We start from the raw sequence: 22171 nt of genomic DNA, 5'->3' as shown, positions 1-22171 counted from the left end.
ATATTTTGAAAATGTTCGGAAAATATACTCAATATATATATATATTTTATAATATTCTTTCAGAATCTCTATATATCTGCATGCTGTGTTAAAGGTGTAAGAGATAAGAATATATGTTATTGATGGCAATGCAATGCGAATGGTCTAGTTTACACCGATATATTTTAATACATACTAAATACTATACCGACCAATTGCAATTATTCCATTCTTTAAAGGAATGGCCATGATTGGTCAGTGTAGTATTTGATACGTATTAAAGTTTATCGGTGTAAACTAGGCCAATCAGTATAAGCACTTAATTATATATCTTTCTCGCATGGTCATCACATAATCTACGTAACAGGACTTACATAGAAATACAAAAATCGTAGACAGAGTCTGCCGAAAGATAGCTAAGATATGCGAGGTAAAAGGATTAAATATCTGATTGAGACTTCGGAATGCTTCGGGTGATTTCGTCAGCGCAGCTCGGCATATGTATAGTATAAGTAGAACTTAAGTCAAATGCAGAATAACGTTATCCATCAGCGCAAGTATATATGTACAATTGAAGTTGATAACTTTTCGACTCGTATCTTATATCTAACGATAAACTTTAGATTTCTTTTGCCAGTATGTAGATATAATGTTTAGTTTATATATTTCATATAACTATATGTAACAAACAATATAGTGATCGTGATATCGTTACTTGAATCATCGTTTACGTGATATGAGAATGAATAATATTTATAAAAAGACACAGCGATAGTTTTTTATTATTCTAATAGCGCATAATTGTGTAAGCATCTGAAAAAATATGTAGCATCACGCACAATATTCTACTAAGTTTTTAAACTAGAATTGTATTTCATTATAAAATGTAAAGTGCATTATTCTTTATCACATACATATAATACACACACACACACACACACGACGCACGCGCGCGCGTGCACACACGCACACACGCTCGCACGCACGCAGAGAGAGAGAAAGAGAGAGAGAGAGAAATAGAGAGAGAGGGAGAGAGAATAAAATCTTTTTAAATTTATATGTGTACTTATAGGCTGGGTTCGAGGAGTACGGTTTGAGCGCTATGAGCGTGCTCTATCTTTGTTATTTATTGAAGTTGAACAAGGATAGAGCACGCTCATAGCGCTAAAAGCGTACTCCCCGAACCCAGCCATAATGTATTGTATTGTTTCTTATAGAAATATATATTCTGCTTTAAAAAAATTTAATTCAGAAGAGAAGTTTTTTCCATTATTTTTATGTTTAGTGATAATAGTTGCTTTCCATTTGCACTCAAGTGAGCTGAGTCACTCAGTTATGTGAGTATTTTATACTCAGATAAAATGTCAATTGTGTGTTCAATGAGTAAAAGGACCGCGCAAGTGATATTGCAGGTTCATAATCTTGTTTTTGTATGTGAGTCCATAGATTCACTAAAGCACACGATCGAGGTCGTGTGCAGAAACTCAGTTGAATCTCACTTTCTTAGCATCAAAAAGAAGGTGCATTCAACTGAGTTATGACGTCATAAGTGAGAATTATCTGAGTTTGATGTAAATGGAAAGCAACTTATCAAATGTGTATGTGTGAGAATGTATGTGAAAATATAATATTTATTTATCTGCTTTTAGATCTTTAATTATTAATATTTCTTTTTTTTAATTTTTATCTTCTAGTAATTTAAAAAAAAATTAGATTTGTAATTATTTATATAAAATGAAATTTATAATTAACTTAATCTTATATTTTATTAATATTTAAGAAAGAATATTTTTCTTATATATATATATATATATATATATATATATATATATATATATATATATTGTAAATATTATAAAAAACTTTATAGAAAAACTTATTAACAAAGATGTCTACTGAATTGGTTGAGGTTGCATCTAAAGATATAACTCGTGCTATATCGCAAGATTTTGAATATGATGACACTTTGGAAGTACCTGACTTATTAGAAATAATAGTTGATGAGAATGGAGAGACAATACAAATTAGCAAAGAAGAAATAGAATGCGCAAATAATAAAGAAGGTATGAATTGATGTTCTATTAATACATCGACTTTCTTGTATATTTTCTATTTTTTGTCTCTTAAATATTGCTCAGTTTTTGATCTGTCATTTTCTCAATTATTAATAAGTTTATATATATTTATTTACTATTAAAACTCATACAATATAATATAAAAACATACATAGTCTTAATTTATACTTATACTCTTGTTTTCATTTAATTTTTATTGATTTAAAAACACAATATGTTTTATTAATTATGTTTTTTTTTCTTACTTTTTCAGAAACCCTTGATACAATACCCTTCACTGTTATATATAATCTACCAACAAAATTCAAAAATCAAAACTGTAATGTGTTCATTCCTGGTGCAGAAGTACAAGTAAGAATTATAGATTATGAACGCAGTGTGACTACGCATCCTTTGAATCCAAATCTATATACTATAGAATTTAAACATGGCCCTTTTATCTTGATTATTAAAAAACGATACAAACATATTCAATACCTGCATAATCAACTGAAAATATATCGTGCTAGTTTGAACATACCTTTTCCTACAAAAAGTCATAGAGGGAGAAGAAATAGCTTGAAAAATCTTGAAACGAGGAATGAGAAAAAGGGAAGACGAAATGCTTTACCAAGGTATAAAAAATATATTATGTTTTTTACATATTTATTTAAATCTTTAATGAAAAAAATAATAATCTGGATGTTTTGATAGATTTCCTAATAAGCCTGACATTCTAGTACCTTACGAGCAGTTAAATTATAGAAGAAAGGAATTAGAAGATTATTTATATAATTTACTTAATATAGAAATCTACAGACGTCATCCTGAAACTGTAAATATATACTTAATGAATCAAATCCTTTCAAATAACTATCCTAAAGAGACATATTATCATTATATTCTTATAGATCAATTTTTTGGATATTTCACACTTGTCTTTCATAGCTGACTTAGGAATGAAAGGGAAAGAAGGTACAATTTTGAAACGGACTGGATCAGGTAGTAAAACAAGATGTAATTTCTGTGGTTTGTTTGAATGTGGCTTCTGTATCAAGTGCAATTATCTATGCACCTCTCTTTGTGGCAAATGGCATAAAAGACATCTTATTGTTAAAGAAACCTTTGTTGCATATCTTACTCAAAATGGAAGAATAAAATCTGTTATTTTGATGGATAATGGTTTTGGGGTCAGTTTTGGAATATACAGTACAGGTTCACGAAGTGGGTTACAAATTGCAAATCTGAGTAGACACATAGTTATCAAGTGTTGGACGAAACGAAAAGCTAAGGAATGGATGGAGTTTATACAAGAAATTAGTAACAGAGAAGGTATTGTGTAAAACGATAAATGATAGACAATTCTATGTTTAATTAATTTGATTTTCCATAGGTAAAGATTTCATACAAACAAATCCACATAATTCATTTGCTCCATGTCGTTCATCTATATTTGCAACCTGGTTTGTGGATGGAGCTGATTATATGGCTGCTGTGGCTGATGCATTAGAAAACGCCAAAGAAGAAATTTTTATTGCAGATTGGTGGCTTTCACCAGAACTTCATATGAAAAGACCAATGCTTAATGGAGATTATTGGCGACTAGATAAAATTTTGCAAAGAAAAGCGGTGAATATAATTGATTTTCATCAAAATGCAAATATTGCAGATATGCAATTATAAATATATATAATATCATAATTAATAGTTAAGAGAAATTGTGTTTTGAAAATTGTGTTTATTGAAAATTGTTGAATATATAAAACAGTTTATGTTTGATTATATTGGATTATATTGGATTATACTGTCATTGTTATTAAATTGTATATAAAATAAAATATATTATTATTATTATTAACATATTATTAAAACATATTAATTTGTATATAAAATAAAAAATTTACATTTAACATATAACAAATTTTTAACATTTGCATAAATATTTTCTTTTATAGTTTGAAGGTGTCAAAGTGTTCATATTAATATATAAGGAAATTGAAGTTGCTTTAGGCATAAATAGTTACTACAGCAAACAAAGACTTGTGGAACAATGTCCTGAAAATATAAAAGTATTAAGGCACCCAGATCATGCAAGGGCAGGCGTTTTTCTTTGGGCTCATCATGAAAAAATCATAGTTGTTGATCAATCTCTAGCGTTTCTCGGTGGTATCGATTTATGTTATGGTAGATGGGATAATAACGAACACAGATTGATAGATTTGGGTAAATAATTTCGATTCTTTAAACTTTTTTTTTAAGCATCCCTTTTTTATATCATTTAAATATATCTTAATTGTAGAATCCATTCATCAGTCAAGTATCTATATTCCTTCAAAAGACAAATTAACTAATACTAGCAGTAAAAAAGTAACAGCCTGTAACACAAATAGACACGTGTTACTACCACTAGCAATCGCAACGAACACTATCGCTATGGTAACTGCAAGATCCATGCCTCTGTTGTAAGTATTAATCAGTAATCAGTATGTAAATATGAATTATAATTAAAAACATAATATAATTAATTTTATTTATTTTTATAGGCCAATGGTATATGTGGATAATAAAATACAAAAGACTCAAACATCAACGTTATCAATGGATAATTCACTTTTTATGTTGCAAGAAACAGAAGATAACATAAAATGTAATACTCCAGAATTAGAAAGAAAAAATTTATTTGATGTGGCGAAAACAACCGTCGATAAAATGAAAGAAACCGTAAGAGTAAAGAGACAGGAATTAATTAATATGATGTATAGTTCTCATGAAGCAGGCGCCAATGAAGATATCGACAAGTACTAATCATTCCTCTATTATCCTTATTTAATTTCTTTTACTTTAATTTTATATTATATATATATATATATATATATATATATATATATATATATATATATATACAGGGTGTCCGATAATTCGCGGATTACCCTTTAAGGGAAGGTAGAGGGTGTTATTCTGAATAGAAAAGTCAGGACTTTTCTATTCAGAATAACACCCCTTCTCAAATATTGAGAAAATCACAAATGGTACAGGTACCATTTTGTGATTTTCTCAATATTTAAGAAAATATTAATTTTAAAAGATCAGCCAACGAAGTGCCGCGAAAAGCTCGTGGCGCGAAAATGCCTCCCACTGTCAATTGATACTCGGTCCGCGGCGAAGCAATGGGAGGAGCAGTTTGCGAGCATGCTTCGCTATGGCAACCGAAAAAGTACACACATAATGAAAGATCACATACATAAAACGGAGCGCGTATTATGTGTGTATTTCTTTGGTTGTCATAGCGAAGCATGCTCGCAAACTGCTCCTCCCATTGCTTCGCCGCGACCGAGTATCAATTGACAGTGGAGGCATTTTCGCGCCACGAGCTTTCGCGGCACTTCGTTGACTGATCTTTAAAATTAATATTTTCTTAAATATTGAGAAAATCACAAAATGGTACAGGACTTTTCTATTCAGAATAACACCCTCTACCTTCCCTTAAAGGGTAATCCGCGAATTATCGGACACCTGTATATATATATATATATATATATATATATATATATATATATATATATCTTTATTTTAGCGAACAGATACTATCGGAATGTGAAGATACAGTGGATTATGTTTGCAATTTAAAATCTACGACAAAATTATGGCTTGGTAAAGACTATACAAATTTCATTGTTAAAGACTTTAATGATCTTGAAAAGCCATATCAGGATTTGGTAGATAGAACTACTACTCCTAGGATGCCATGGCATGATATAGGAATTTTAGTGCAGAACTCTGCTGCTAGAGATGTAGCCAGGCATTTTATACAACGTTGGAATGCAGTTAAAGTATACATATAACATTCGATAATGTGTATGTTTAAATTCATATATATTAAAGAAATGGTATATATTAATGAAATATGCTTGTTGTAGCTAGAAAAAGCAAATCTGAATCCATGTTATCCTTACTTATTACCAAAATCATATAAGCATTGCAAGAGTTATGCTCCATTTATCAAAGAAGCAAACAAGTACAATGTCAAGTGTCAAGTATTACGATCAGTGAGTTCCTGGTCAGCTGGTTTCCTTGATCCAGAAACTGTAGAGCAGAGCATACAAGAAGCTTATATCCACTCCATCAATAAAGCAGAAAGGTAAGATTTTGTAGTCTATCATATTCTGTGATTCTGAGTTACATATTTTATTAACCTGAATAATTTTGTAGATATATATATATAGAAAATCAATTTTTTATAACACTTGCCTCTATGGATAAAGGTAGCGTAAAAAATCGAATTGGTGAAACATTATTAAAAAGAATCTTGAGAGCATACAGAGAAGGCTCGGTGTTTAGGGTATTTGTCGTAATGCCTTTATTACCAGGTTTTGAAGGAGAAGTTGGGGGACCAAGCGGAACGGCGTTACGGGCGATAACACATTGGAATTATGCTTCTATATCTAGGTATGATAAAAAAAATACAATAGTATTTAACACTAAATCGCATACAGTATACAGGAAAACTAATTTATTAATTTATGAATCAAAATGAATTTTCCACGTTTTTTACTAATCCATATTATCGAATGTGAGTGATCGCACCCCAAAAAAACCTATTTATTTTGATTGATATATTCTGCTATAGGAGTCTTAACCCTAATATATTTTTTTTACACTTATTATAATATATATCATTATTTTTTTTATTTTTTCTTTTTTTTATTTTTTCTCTATTTACTAGATTAATATTTCTTTTTACATTTAAGTTATATTATCTTTAAAATTCTTATTTTTTCTTTTTTAACTAATTCCAAATATAATTAGGTCTCTACTTGCTTCTATTTTATTTAATTCGTAATTGAGGTTGAGGTTAATTCTTATATCATTGTATAAGTTATACTGAAATACAAAATGATTGATGTCATCTAGCGGATTTGATATATCTTTTTCTTGAGGGATTCATTCAAATTGTAATGATTGGATCTTAATTTATTAATCCATGTTATGAACTTCCTAGGTTTGTTTATTCCGTGAAATCATGATTTATGTTCTTTCCCTTTAAAGTATCTTGTAAATCTTAATGTATATCGTAATGTACATCTTTGAACTTACCTTGCTCTTTTATTTATTTGATAGTGTTTTCAAATATTTCTTTTTTATATTTTCTTCTAAATTCTCCTATTGGGATTTAATTCTTCAGTTCCTCTTATTACTATTCCTCATCTCGAGATTTCCTTTGCAAATTCATCAGTTTTTTCATTCTCCCCCTTAAGCAAAATGTTAGCAGTATGACGGCAGATTGGTAGCAGATTTAATCAAAATCTGTTAGCAAACTGACATCAACTGCGTTTACATTCAGTTAATGTTTTGCCGACAGAATCTGCTAATATAATAAGTTGACAGATTGGTGGAAAAATTTGAACAGACTTTGTTGACATAACTTGGCGGCAGATTAGCGGCAAAAACCGAGCAGAGTTTGCTAACATAATCTGCTGACAGATTGACAGCAGAATCAAGCAGATTCTCTGCAGCTTCTAGACATTTATATAAAATGGATATTTAAATGGATTTAAATATTTAAAGAATCCCAAGTAACAAAATGACAATAAATTTTGGTCACAAAATAACAAATAATTAAACTTCCTAAATTAGGTTTCATGAAACCCAAAAAATGATGTCAATAGTCGATATCACATTCACGGTACGTCATTTTCTGTTTTTTGTATTAATAATATATAAATATATAATATTAATGTAATAAATATAGGAAAATTTAAATAATTTAATTTATACAATTAAAGATTTAATGGAATTTCTATTTTATATCATAAATAATAACTAAATAATTTTGCTCATTCGGACAGAAATTGTCCGAATAAGTGCAATTGGACATTTATCTGTCCGATTTTTCAAAAATCAGTTCAATATCTGAATTCCCTGTATGGAAATCATAAAAAAACTGAACTGATAGAAATAATTATATATGTTATTAGCCACATTTTGCAGGCTTCATGTACGCTCATGACAAAAACTTGAATACGAGATATAGAAAGTGAATACTGCGTCGCATAGCGGTAAGCAAATAAACTATTGTTTCAATAAATTATTGCAGATTTTGCTCGATTTCTGCTGTCAATTTGCTGTCAGATTGCGCGTGCGCAGATTTTGCTCGGTTTTTGCTGCTAATGTGATATCATGTCATGTTAGCAGACTCTGTTCGATTTCTATTATCAATATGCCATCAAAATGCGTATGCGAAGACTTGCTCGGTTTCTGCCGCCAATCTGACATCAAATTGCATTGCGCAGTTTTTTGTCCTGCTCAATTTTTGTTGCCAATGCTATAATAATTCTGTACAATTCTGCTTAGTTTCTATTACTGATCTATTGTCAAATTATGTCAGCAGGTTTTGTAATATTTCTGCTGATGTTTTGCTATCATTATTTGATATAACAGATTTTGTATACAGTCTGCAGTCTTCCTGCTGACAAAAATTTGTAGCAGACGTTTAACAAAATCTCTTTGAATAGATTTAGCTATCTGGGTCCTTGTTATTGATGAGTTGGTATTCAGCAAAAAATTATTTTTTTTCCTTCTCTACGTTTATATCTTGTAATTCAAAATATCTTTATCTGATTTCTAATATGTTAGTTCACACACTTATTTTATTATTTATTAACGATTTTAAAACGCTTAAAGTCTATATATATTATAATGTCCTTCCATATTTTTCTTCTTATATTGATTCTTCATATATTGGCTTTGGCCATGACATATGTTTCTGCTATATAACTGAAGCATTCTTTGTTAAGGCTCATCATTCCCACTCCCATTCTCACTCATAACCCATTCAATTTCTGGAATAAAAAAGCATCTGTATACAGATTAGTTCCTATAGAAACTATTTTCTGATCTTTATCTATCAATATATTATTCCTTCTAGTTTAAAGATTTTTTTACTTTTTCCAAAAATTGTTCTTTATTTAGACCTATATTATATCTTTTTCCAATGTATATATCAATATTTAATGTTTTTGTAATAACCCAGTAATCTATATGAGAAATAACTTCTTTCCATAACTTCTTCCTTACTTTTTTTATCTTTTTTCACTCTATTCCATGCTTCTATAATAATCATATTTCTTGAGATATGTGCTCTCTGAATTAGTTCTTCCTTGTTAAGTCTTTTAATATTATTTTTTAAATCTTTATCTCCATAATATTTGTCATCAAATTGCCAAGTATATTGTTTTGTCCTTGATTGACATCACTTTTGCTTCACCCAATAAAACATTGTTTGGCATGCTATTTCTTAATTTTAGAGCCATTCTTAACCGTAAGAATTGCGCTCTTTCAACTTTCAAGCTTTATTTATATTTTGAGGATAAAATGCGAATGAATCATTCTCTATTGTGGATTTTATTAAGTTTTTATATAGCATTAAGGCTGTTTTAATCTCTATCTCTTTGGTGATGTTATTACAATATTTAAGAATCCCATCGACTTTTACAATTTTTTCTTTTATATATTGGCATTGTTTTTCAAATTTCAGTTTTTTGTCCGACTATATTCCGAGAAATTTTAATTCTTTTTGTAAGTATACAGAATTATCTAAAATGTTTACTTCTACAGTTCTTGGGATGTGTTTCTCTTTATTGAAATCTACGATTATTGTCTTTTTTTATTGTAGTTCTAAGCTAAGATATCTCAAATTTATTTCTAAATTCTTTATTTGCTTTTTTGGTTATCTTCTTATTCTATACATATATCCCAATATCATCTGCAAACTAAATTTATTTTATATTAGCAGGTATATTTTGTATTATATTATTTGTATATAGATTATATAGAACTCATTATTGCTCTTTGTGATAAACCCTTATACATTTCTTATTTGAATTCTTCCATATTCAATATAAATTTTACTTTTCTACTTAACATTCATGATTTAATATATTTGATTGAAGGTCAATTTCGCCGCCTTCGGTTAAGTTAACCGACAGTTAAAATTAGCAGAGTGACAACAGAAAATAGAGGTGAATGAAAACCAAGCATTCTTATCATTTTAGTTGCTACCCTGCCGTCGGTTAATCTAATCGAAGATGGTGAAATTGGCCCTAAGGACACTCTTCCTAAATTAGTTTGTATATCAATGGATTATACATTATCGTATATTGACAAAACATCTAGAAATGCTGTCATGATATTAAACCTTCCAACTTTTACATCTATGACTACCCGATTGGAAATTGATCTAGCCAATGTGATTTTACAGCTAATGGCTGTATCGCACAGACTAGATAAATTATCTAGCCATTGACTAGATGAGTATTAGCTATAATTTATGAATAATTTATGAATTCTTTGCTATCTAGTACTTATCTAACCACTGCATTGTAAATATTGGAATAGATGGTGCTGGAAACTTTTAAAAAATTGGTCAGCCATTGTCTAGCCACTATTAGTTGAAAATTTTTTAGTATTTGAAAAGTGAGATTATGTTATTCTTGAATAATTTCTCTAATAGTTGCAGTCTCGTAGTCATCTAACCATTAAACATTTTGAAAATATTTAATGCTATCTAGTACTTTTTTAGCTCTTGCACTGTAAATATTAGAGTAGATGGCGATGGAAACTTTTAAAAAATTAGTCAGCCGTTGTCTAGCCACTATTAGTTGAAAATTTGTTAGCATTCGAAAATTGATTGTCATTCTTGAATAGTTTTTTCATGACTATTATTCTATTATATTGAAAATGTGATTTTGAGAATTATTAATAGATGATTTATATTGATTAATAGAATAACTAATTTTTTTATACATTATTATTTATTATTTAAACTGATGAAAATCACATTTTTCTCATACAAAACGAAATAATATGGATAATCTAACTTTTTTCTTTCCAGGTTTGTCTATAAAAATAACTTGATATTCCCTTTATTCAGGTATAGCTTTTTTAAATATTTGATTAAATATCCGTTATGATATTGATATCCTTTAGGAAGTCTCTTTAACATTTCATATTTAATTCCATTTAAACCTGACGCTGAATTCTTTTTGCAACAATTAATGGCTCTTTTTCTTTAATTTTATTGTCGTTTATTTTATCTCTTATTTTTGTCCGCTTTTTTCTGTTCAATGAGATTCTTCTCTCTTTTACTCACGGGGGACTAAGCTCATTCATTATTTTTATGCATTCCTGTTTTTATTCTTTTTTTGTCATTCTATCGTTTTCGATTTTTTAAAAACTCTTATTTTTTCCATACATATGATATGCTAGTATATCTAGTATATCTATTTATATCTATTTTTTTTATCTATGTATATCTATTTTCTATAAATCTTTTAAAATTTTCATTTTTTTCTGGTTAATTGTTTTATTGTTAGTTGCTATCGCTCTTGCTTTTTTTAAATTTAATATAATCTTGTAAATCCTTGCTTTCCTTGAATTTTTTTAGCTTTTCTTTTCTATCTTTGATAATTTCTTTGCAATCTTTATCTCATTATTTGATCGGGTTCTCTTATTTATTTTTATTTTTTTATCTTAATGTAGCTTATTATTATTTCTTCCAGAAGCTTTTTCAACTGTCTTAAAAATCATATCATTGAGCAAGTCATATTTTTCAATGATTTTTTATTATATATTCTTAAAAAGAGAACATTGTCAGATTTCTTTCCATTATTTTCTCAAATATTCTCCAGTCAGTTCTTTTAATTGTTATTCTATTAGTGATCTTTTTATAAATTTTTAATTCCTCATGAATTATATAAGCTATGGGATGGTGATTAGATCTCCATGTATCTCTTTCTTATTTGTAGAAAATTCTATGTATTATATGTATTAAGATCTCCGTATAAAACATAAAATCCAAATTTGATGGATTCTTACCAGCTTCTCCTATTCTAGTTAACGTATCCGAGTTTTTATTAAGTATAATCCGCATTCGTCACATTTCTCTACTAATATAAATCCATTTCTGTCCGAGTTGTAGCAATTTCATGAGAAATTGTGAGCATTAAAATAAAGAACATAAAACCTATCAAGATGATAGTATTATTGGTATATTTGCCTAAGTTCTACAGTTTCTTCTAAGTATTTTTTTTTTTAGTATACCCTAGCTTTCTATATATCAGTATATTATATATAATCTTAATATCCTTATCTGTTCCATGTATATCTACTCCTATGCAATCTATTATATATTGATAAAAATTTTTTATAGGTCAACAATTTATGATTGTGCTATTATTTCTCACGTACAACACCATCTGATCTACCCATTCTATATAGTCCATCATTTCTGTAAACTGTATATCCTGAAAATTTCATGTTATCTTTGTAACTAGCTTTGGTTCTCATCAGATCAATTATGTCATATTTTTTAATTTGTTTACTTAATTCTGATCTTTTACTTTTCCATTCTCTTCCAATTAAAAATTTAATCTTCGTTGTATCCAATTTCCTCCGTGTTTCTTGCAAGTGAGTCCCGATTGCACACATTACAGATCGGCAATATTTTTCAATTGGACATAGACCTGATCGGAAACAGTCCCAATCGGACAACAAGCTCAATCAGACACAAGCTCAGTTGTTTTCAATGTGAGAAATAAATTGCATGTGAACTCAACTTCGGGAAATAAAAAAAGGTTCATATAAGACAGTAGTTATCAATACATAGCTTTAAGTTGAACCTCGCTTTACGTGAAAAATTGTAAACACATGTGAAATCTCACTTCGCATGAAAAGTTGTAAATCTATGTTAATACCTCACTTCGCATTAAGGTGTTTGCGCAGAGGCAGTTTGTTCCGCTCCTGCCTGCAGGGGAGTTTCACTATCAGAAAACTAGACAGATAGGTTTGAGTTCAATCATCGGCCTGTGTCCGATCGGGTCTGTCCGATTAGGTCGGTGTCCAATTGCAACCAAATGTGTAGGATCGAAACTGTGTCCAATCGGAACTATGTCCGATCGGGACTGTGTCCGATCGAGTTTGTATCCGATCAGTCATTGTTATATTTTGCTTTTATATCATTATCTTTACTTTTTTAAATTTATTATCTCTATTCTTTCCTGAATTTAATTTTCATGATTTCTCCTTCTCTCTTATTCCTGTTCTCGGTCATATTGTCATCTTGTTCTTTCTTTTTGCTTCTGGTAAATTCAGCTAATTTTCCGAGTGTATACACGGATTCTGATATGTTTTATTTCTTACTGCTATTAATTTCTTTGCTTTATAGATTGAGATACAATTCTTCGCATTGATATTTTGAATGTTTCTATTCATATACTGAATTCTAAAATTAGTTTTGTGTTTGCCACTACAATTAACACATTTATATACTTTATAACTTTCACAGTTACTGTGAGATTTCTTATCACAGATAACATATAAGCTGTATTCTTTCTATTATACAAAATTGCTTAACATGTCCATATTTACAGCATTTGTAACATTACTTAACCGATGATATGTATGGTCTTACTCTTATAGCAGTCAACCTATCAAACAAACTTAACTGTTCTGGTAGTTTATTTCCTTCAAAGGTTACGATTATGTTCCTTAGTATCTTTCCATTTATCTTATTATTTTAATGTTTTCTTATATTCTTTGCGCAGATAATCTTATTTTTATCATCCTTCGCCAAATTTCTGTAATGACATGTCCCAATCTGAAACAACTCTTTTTCTTTTTTTCTGAACCTTTCTATTATGTCCAACTATATATCTTCTCTTCTAGCTCTTCTTATGGAATACCTTTATAAAAATCCAAATGATTATTATCCTTTATTATACTATCATCGTATAAATCTAATTACATTAAAGCCTGATTTTATTATCTTTATTGGTTTCACTTTTGTTTCTAAAACCTTAACTCTATAATTTGTAGAAAATTCCTATCTCCCTTCATAGAACATTTTCTCGAATTAAGTTTACCTATAATAATTATATCCCCTTTATTGCTGCAAATCTGTTGTCCTTTTTTTATTTGCTGTATCCTCTCCTTTTTTATTCCTTTTTTTTCTCACATTAATCTTCCTTGAACTTTCACTAGTTTTTCTATGTTCCTAATAATATTGTCTTTATTAATTATTCTATAGTTATCTCTACCATTATTGTTATTTTTGAATAGAAAAGGGATATAAAGGCAATAAAAAAAAAGACCTGGCGCAGTAATAGAGGCGCATAACAATTTTTTATTAAATAGAGTATTAATTTAACATATGTATGAAATGCCGTTTCGGTCTTTCTTTAGGCCGGTTTTCCTCAGCGTAATACTAACGGAAAAAAATGCATACAGTTAATTAACAGTCAAATAACAGATTTACAAAAGTACGGTGTGCATAAACGCATTATAAATTTCGATAAGATATGTTTATGAATGTCGAGACAAATTTAAAGCCAACTGATATGTGCGTTTGGCAGGTCATTCTTTCATTAAGACTGGTCCGGGAATGTTTATCGCTTATTATAGTATAGTGACTATACTTTCTGAAGCCACCGAAGCAGATACAATTTTTATCGTGAGTCTGGATGTAATAAGCGATGAACATCCCCGGACCAGTCTTAACGAAAAGAATGACCTGCCAAACACACATATCAGTTGGCTTTAAATTCATCTCGACATTCATAAACACGTCTTATGGAAATTTATAATACGTTTACGCACACCGTGCTTTTGTAAATCTGTTATTTGACTGTTAATTAACTCCATTTTTTTCCGTTTAATATTGCACTGAAGAAGGCCTAAAGAAAGGCCGAAACGTTCGCCGTTTCACACGTTAAATTAATATTCTATTTAATAAAAAACTTTTATGCGCCTCTATTACTGCGCCTGCTCTTACTGCCTTTATATCTCTTTTCTATTTATATTATCGGAGCTTTATTTATATTTTGATTTTATTATTTTTGACTACATTAGTTTCAATATTGATTTTCTTAGCAACATATTTAAGAATTTTCTATAATATATAAATCTTAAAAGCTTTATAACGAGCGTAATATATTTATTTAATTAAATCAGGTAATCTTTATTTTAATTATAACAATGATAGTTTGACAACCTCTAGACGGGACATTTCGGCATTTACTGGTGCCTCCTCAGCCACTGATATTCATAATTAATCAAAATATAATAATGAATGGTTTTATCGCTTGTTTAACATTGTTTACGTTTAGATGTTAACGTTAGTTGGATTATTTTTCATTAACGCATGTTGTTCAGACTGCGATGCAGTTGTGTGAAACTTTGTATCATTCACATGGCTGGTGTATGGTACTGGTGATGATTTTCTGTGTCGTTTGTTGGTTTTTTTCTCTTCCCATGAATTTATAACGTTATCAAACTATAAGTTTAAACTTGTAAACTGACAATGTTGAAGGAAAGCAATACAATCCTTTGTCATATAATACATAAAATCATATAATAAAAATCATATAATAAAAGTTATCTCACTTACAGCTTATCTGTTGGTCTCTTACATAAAAAAATCCACGGACATATCCAAAGATTCGTTTTTAAATCTTATTAAATTTGTTCTGACTTCAACATATTTTACTTTTCACAATGTAAATTTACAAACAAATATTCGGTACCATGAGTTCATCATTATCCATAATATAAGACATAGTGCTTCAAGATATAGAAAACAAAGCGTTACATAAAATAGGGACAACACTTCCATTTTATTATAGATTGACGATATAATATTAGCAACGCCTAAGAATTCAGTTCAAATCATCATCACGATATTCAACTCATATCATGAGAGAATATAGTTTACGCATGAATTAGAGATGGACCAATCAATAAGCTTCCTAGACATTAAAATAAATAGAATTAACGATACCATAATAACTGATTGGTACCAAAAATCAACACAATTAGGTAGATACTTATCGTTTTCTTTCGAACCATCTTATATGTTATAAAATTGGTATCATATACGGACTTATTGATAGGGATAGATACTCTCTTATCTCATCCTACGTTCCACAAAAAAACATCACAATAGTTATCAACACTTTTAGATAATGGTTACCCACTCCCATTTATATACAAATATGTACACATAAGACTAAAAAAACTAATTAAATCAAAATTCAGCGCGAACAATAGAAATTCAAACGATACACAAATAGAAGACCGAAAATTCATAGCAATACCATTCATAAAAAATTTATCTGAACATGTAGTCAGTGCATTTCAAGGTTCAAAGTTTGCTGCAGGATACAAATGTTAAATGTTTAATCGATTGAACAGATTTAATAAAGCTCAAAAGAATAGCACATCGTCAGAATTTAACAGCAATGTTATTTATAAGATTGAATGTAATGATTGTAGCCACTTACGTGGGTCAAACCAAGAGACAATTAAAAACTAGGATTCAAGAACATAAAAATAACTTCAAATTACACCATTCAAAACAATCAGTAATTATTCAACATATGATAGATAAAAAACACAATATGAAGTGGAATAACGTGTTAATTTTAGATCCAGAAACTAATTATCACAAAAGATTAATTTCAGAAACAATTTATATTAAACAACAAAAATGGATTAAATTACGATTGAAGACATTGAATTTCTTGACAAAGCAAATATTTTTCGTTATTTGAATTCCTAGATAAAAAAATGAGAAAACTAAAACATGGTTGTCCTCTTGGTCTCTAATGAGGTATATATTTAAGCACGAAAGATTTTGTACCGTTATTAATCGTCTACCGTTTTGACATAACATCTCATTCTTGACACAATATTGTATTGTAGGAGTTTTATAAGTATTATTGTAACGAATATTGATGTGACTTCGAATTACATTTATACATTACATCAACATCGAGACCAACAGATAAACTGTAGGTGAGATAACTTGTATAATATGACAAAGGATTGTACTGTTTTCCTTCAACATTGTCAGTCCACAACTTTAAACTTATTATAGTTTGACAACATTATAAATTCATGGGAAGAGAAAAAAAACTAACGAACGACACAGCAAACCACCAGTACATACATCAGCCATGTGTAATCCAAGTTTCACACGACTGCATCACAGTCTGAACAACATGCGTTAATGAGAAATAATCCAGCTATCGTTAATATCTAAACGTAAACAATGTTGTAGACAAGCGATAAAACCAAGATTCATTGTTATATTTTGATTAATAATGAATATTAGCGGCTTAGAGCTTAATATTAGGAGGCACCAGTAAGTGCCGAAACCTCCCGTCTAGGGTTAAACTATCATTGTTATGATTAAAATAAAGATTACCTGATTTAATTAAATAAATTAAATATATTACGCTCATTATAAGCCTTTCAAGATTTATATATTATGTTAATAGCACGAACAAAATTTTTATTAATTTTGTTAAGAATTTCCTCGTTTGCTTCTCTTTTCAATAAACAAGTCTCTCTATCCATTTCGTTATTTTCTTTCTTTCTTATTCTTTTTTTATTACTAGTTGTTTTTTGAAAGTAACTTGTTTTGCTATTTTCTTTCCCCTTTTGTTTAATGTATCACTAATTCTCCTTCCTAAATCTCTCTACTTTTATTTTTCTTTTGTTATGTTCTACTAAAAATTTTCTATAATCTAGCATGAATTTATTAAATATTGATTTATTAAATATTAGAATTAGAATTATCTTAAATTTATCTTGTTTTTTTAATATCTATTATATAATGCCTATTATATATATCTATTATTTGTTTTACTTTATCATTATCTTTCAAACTTTTTGTATTTATTTCCTGAGTCTGATTATTACCTAGTAGTAATTTTTGGTCTATCATTCCAGTGTACTCATTTCTTTCTTCGACTATGTTACCTCTAAGCTCATTTTTCTCATTAATTAATTGCTTCCCTACATCTTTATCAGAAGCTGCAGAATTTATCTTTATTTCTTCCTTCTTCGTAGCTCGTAAAATACCTGTTTATGTATTTTATTTTATATTAATATCAATAATCTTTAATATTTAAAAATTATGTTATTTAGGAAGCATTCTAATAACGTAATGCGCTTTAATCTCCGCCATTTAATTCCAATATATATAATTTGGTCAACATTATAAGCTTGTAATTTTCGACACAAGAATTCGCTAATGTTATTTTGAGACTAGAGTCCCTAGAAGTAAGAGTCTGGCATACTGTATATGCATTTACTACTATATCTGTATATATGTATATAAGTAACGGAAAGGAAACTAGGTGGAAAGCTAATCAGAATGATTTTATTTCAATTCAGTTTCGCTTTTTTAGCCGGATTCCACATGAAAAACTATTTATGGAACTAAAAGTAACCTGTAACATCCTGTGTAAATTTATAATTATATATATATATATATGTATATAATTCTTATAATATATTAATATAATTAATATAATTAATTATATATATATATATATATATATATATATATATATATATATATTATAAATTTACACAGGTTGTTACAGGTTACTTTTAGTATTAATATATAATTCATAATTATATATTAATACATTTGTTTTATTATTAAATATATGTTCCTTATCATTATTAGAAACATTAACTTTATTATTAACATTTTTAATATGTTAATAATCATTTTACACGACATTCGTTATATTTTATCTACTAACAAAATGCTACGTATTTATAACAACTAATAAAGCAAATATCATATCATATGCAGTTCTTTTTTAGAGCTGTGATAAGATTTTCGTCCAGTCTATTTTATCTTTATCATATATAATATTGTCTTCGATAGTCATTTTCTGCAATAATTATTTATTAACAAAATAATCTATATAATTTATTATTATTATTAACAAAATATATTAGAGAAATTCATATCACCTGTTATGAAAATAGTTTTTCTTTTATTACCAATGAGTGTAGGTTCTTATTCACAAAACAAAGATGCTGTGTAAACTGATCGTATTTCAATATCCAATTATAATACTTACATTTATATTGTTCCTAAAAATTAAAATATATTACATTTTAAAATATATATTATATTTTAAAATTAAAATACATATTATATTTTTAAATATATTATAATATGTTATAAACGTAGCACTTTATTGGTAGATAAAAAATAATGAATACTATATCCATGTGAAATAATTACACTAGTTTACAAGATTTTATACCAGGGCATTTGAACACTGTTTCTGCAGTAATTTGAACATTGAATTGTCATAAAAAAATTTCATTAGAGTCAAGATTTCGAAAAAAACGGAATAGGAATCCCCCAAAAACGCGATTTTTATCTTCTTTGAAAATTTGTAGCAGATGAGCGCAAGAGACCTCAGAATTCAAATGAAAGCTTAAATATTGTATTTTAATATAAAAATATCAAATCTTTTACCTGCAATCAGATTATGCAATAGAACAATTATTCTACTTGACATAGTGCGACTACATCTAAAAAGCGCGTCTGAAGTTCGATTGCATTTGCGGTAAAAAATTCGATATTTATTTTTACTTTCTCATAAAGGAAGCTTTGTTTCTGTGGAAAAATTTTTTTCTAATTTTGATGTGTTTAGAATGTTCTAAAACGTCGAAAAAATATATTTTTATAAAATGTCGAGTATGTGTGCATGTATATTTGTATGTGCATCAAAGGACATGGTTCGATTTATCTGCTATAAATTTTAAGATAATTAGCTAAAATTTTTTATATGAATAAAGTATCATTCAAGGTTGGTTGGTATTGTTCTTGGCTAAGATCGATAAAGGGGTTTATTTTTTATAAAATTTTAAATTCTTCATAAAAAGGTGTTGTCCTAACTTCTGAAAATTTTGAGATATTTGTCTAAATTTTTTTATATGAATAGAATATTATTAAAAGATGGTTAATATTGAATTTGATGAGAATTGGTAAAAGGTTTATTTTTTATGAAATTTTGAATTTTTCAATAAATGTATGTGCATGCTGTTACTTCCATAAATTTTGAGATGTTAGGCTAAATATTTTTACATTAATAGACTAGCATTAAAGAATAGTTGGTATTAAAATTAATGAGAATTGATGAGAGTTCATTTTTAAAAATTTTGACTTTTTCTAAAAAAAAAAAGATGTGGTTGCTCTAACTTTATTAAATTTTGAGATATTGGGCTAAATATTTTTACATTAATAGAGTATCATTAAAGCATGATCATTAGTATTGAATTTGATTAGAATTGTTGAAACGATTTATTTTTTTATGAAATTTTGAATTTTTCAATAAATGTTTGTTCATATTAATTGTCAATATTACATTAAATTGTTTTATATGAATAGAATATCATTAAATTATGATTGGTAAAACTATTTTAGAGTCTCGAAAACTAATATCATTTCGATTTGTAATTACGATTACTGATATTATAAAAAAAAGGAAATAAAATTATGAGGAAGCCATGTGCAAGTTTTTAATTTGCACAATTATTTTATTTATTTTTTATTTTTGAGACTTTAATCCTATTTTTCTCCTGAGCTAATAGGCCATTTTGCCTTGCGGATTTGAATTCAGTGCCCCAAAATATGTTTAAAAAAGTTCTCAATTTTAGCAATAGAAAATGAAATTTAAAATTGATGTTATTAACGTACAAAAAAACGTTAATAATAAGTTAACATTTTCAATAGTAAGAAACGTATATTAAATAATAAGTTAACGTATTAACATATAATTATACAATCACACAGATTATTAGTTTATTATTACGTCCGTTTTAATTCCGTTCCGTAAAATGTTTATCATAGGGAATCCAGCTACGAAAAAGCGAAACTGAATTGAAACGGAATCATTCTGATTGATTAATCTTCCATCTAATTTCCTTTCCGTTTCTTTTCCGTTAATTACTGTTCCGTTCCGTTATTTCTTTCTCCATCGAGACGCACTCTTTAGTACTAACTGTAAACTTAGATTCATAATCTTAAATTTCAATTAACGCTCAAAGCAAATTGTAACGTAGTAATATTTTCATTATGTCACGTTTTATTATGAAAATCGGAAATAGGAGATTTTGAAAAAAAAACACAAAAATTCAATTTTTTGAATGACTCATAGAGACTATATATGGTCGTACTCTCTTTCTCGTTTCTTTGTTTCTCTCATTTTCGGTTTTCATAAAACAATCTATTCATTGATTCATCTCTTCTTAAAGGTTCTCTATTCGCGACGTTATTAGTATTCTGTGGCATTATAAATATTTTACAACTGATTGGTTGTTTTAATAGAAGTTTTTAATTGATCTTTCACTCGCAGTCAATCATACTGGCTTTTGATAAAAAAAGATTATTACAAGAACAGTCTTATATAATATAGCACGTTCTCAAGTTTGCCTTTAATCGCAGTAAAATAAATAATACATCCTTCCGCAATTATTATTTTAAAATGCAATTCACAAATTATTTGTGTGTAAAAGATTTATATTTATTGTTTAAAATCAAAGATTAGCAATATTTGATATAAATATATTTTGTAATAGACGGGTGTACAGTTTAAAATATATTTTAATAAATATATGCAAAATTTAAAATTATTTAAATATCGTATTAACTAATTTAAATATCGTAGAAAGTATATAATTTAATTTTTATGTATTTTATTAATTTCTGCCTTGCGACTTTGGATGATTTCCAGTTCTGCAATTTTACAATTATTACTTTGTGTTTATGTTGTGTGTTTTTGTGTTTCTATTCTATATTTTTATAGTAACATAATAATATCTATAATGATACTCCCCTATCTAAAATAAAATAAAATAAAAACGAACAATTAATATAATAACTGTAATAATAATAATAATAATATTAACCTTACTTAAATAATTTAAATTAAAAGCTCAGAAACTCAAAAACTTTTAACTTCAATTCAATTAACACATTTAACTCATGTAACTCATAGAATTCTGTTAAACATATTTTCCTATTAAAACTAACTTAACTAAATTAAAGTATAGTTAACGTTAAGATTAAAATTAAAATTAAAGTTAAAATAAAATATACAAATAACTGCAAACTAAAATCTGACAAATTTAAAAATTAAAAAACCAAAGTGACTAAATAAAATTAAAAATTGATCTTGACTAAAACTGATCCTGAAATAGTTCTCTAAATAATCTAATACACATTAAATATTCAACCTTCCTATTATTTCTAACAACAATTCGTTTGC

At 28.0% G+C, this 22171-nt stretch overlaps 1 protein-coding gene across 9 annotated transcripts in view; it reads left to right on the top strand.

Moving 5' to 3' along the window:
• The first annotated feature begins 320 nt into the window (after positions 1 to 320).
• The window catches only part of LOC126852971 (phospholipase D1), a 32184-nt gene continuing 10333 nt past the window's right edge, over positions 321 to 22171 (top strand). For 3 of the 9 annotated variants that reach the window (XR_007687891.1, XM_050598286.1, XM_050598293.1), the window contains exons 1-12: positions 418 to 615; positions 1850 to 2042; positions 2308 to 2668; positions 2748 to 2868; positions 2945 to 3365; positions 3427 to 3662; positions 3989 to 4256; positions 4333 to 4495; positions 4577 to 4831; positions 5608 to 5863; positions 5951 to 6171; positions 6243 to 6479. Coding sequence is in view for 8 of the 9 variants with exons in the window: in XM_050598286.1 (XP_050454243.1) it covers positions 508 to 615; positions 1850 to 2042; positions 2308 to 2668; positions 2748 to 2868; positions 2945 to 3365; positions 3427 to 3662; positions 3989 to 4256; positions 4333 to 4495; positions 4577 to 4831; positions 5608 to 5863; positions 5951 to 6171; positions 6243 to 6479 (2840 nt within the window). In the remaining variant the exon portion in view is untranslated. The other 6 variants (XM_050598294.1, XM_050598291.1, XM_050598290.1 and 3 more) reach the window with 6 other exon arrangements.

Source organism: Cataglyphis hispanica, chromosome 11, assembly GCF_021464435.1.
Source record: "Cataglyphis hispanica isolate Lineage 1 chromosome 11, ULB_Chis1_1.0, whole genome shotgun sequence".
Classification (NCBI taxonomy): Eukaryota; Metazoa; Arthropoda; class Insecta; order Hymenoptera; family Formicidae; genus Cataglyphis; species Cataglyphis hispanica.
Note: the sequence above shows the minus strand (reverse complement) of the source record. Positions and strands in the feature narration are given on the sequence as shown.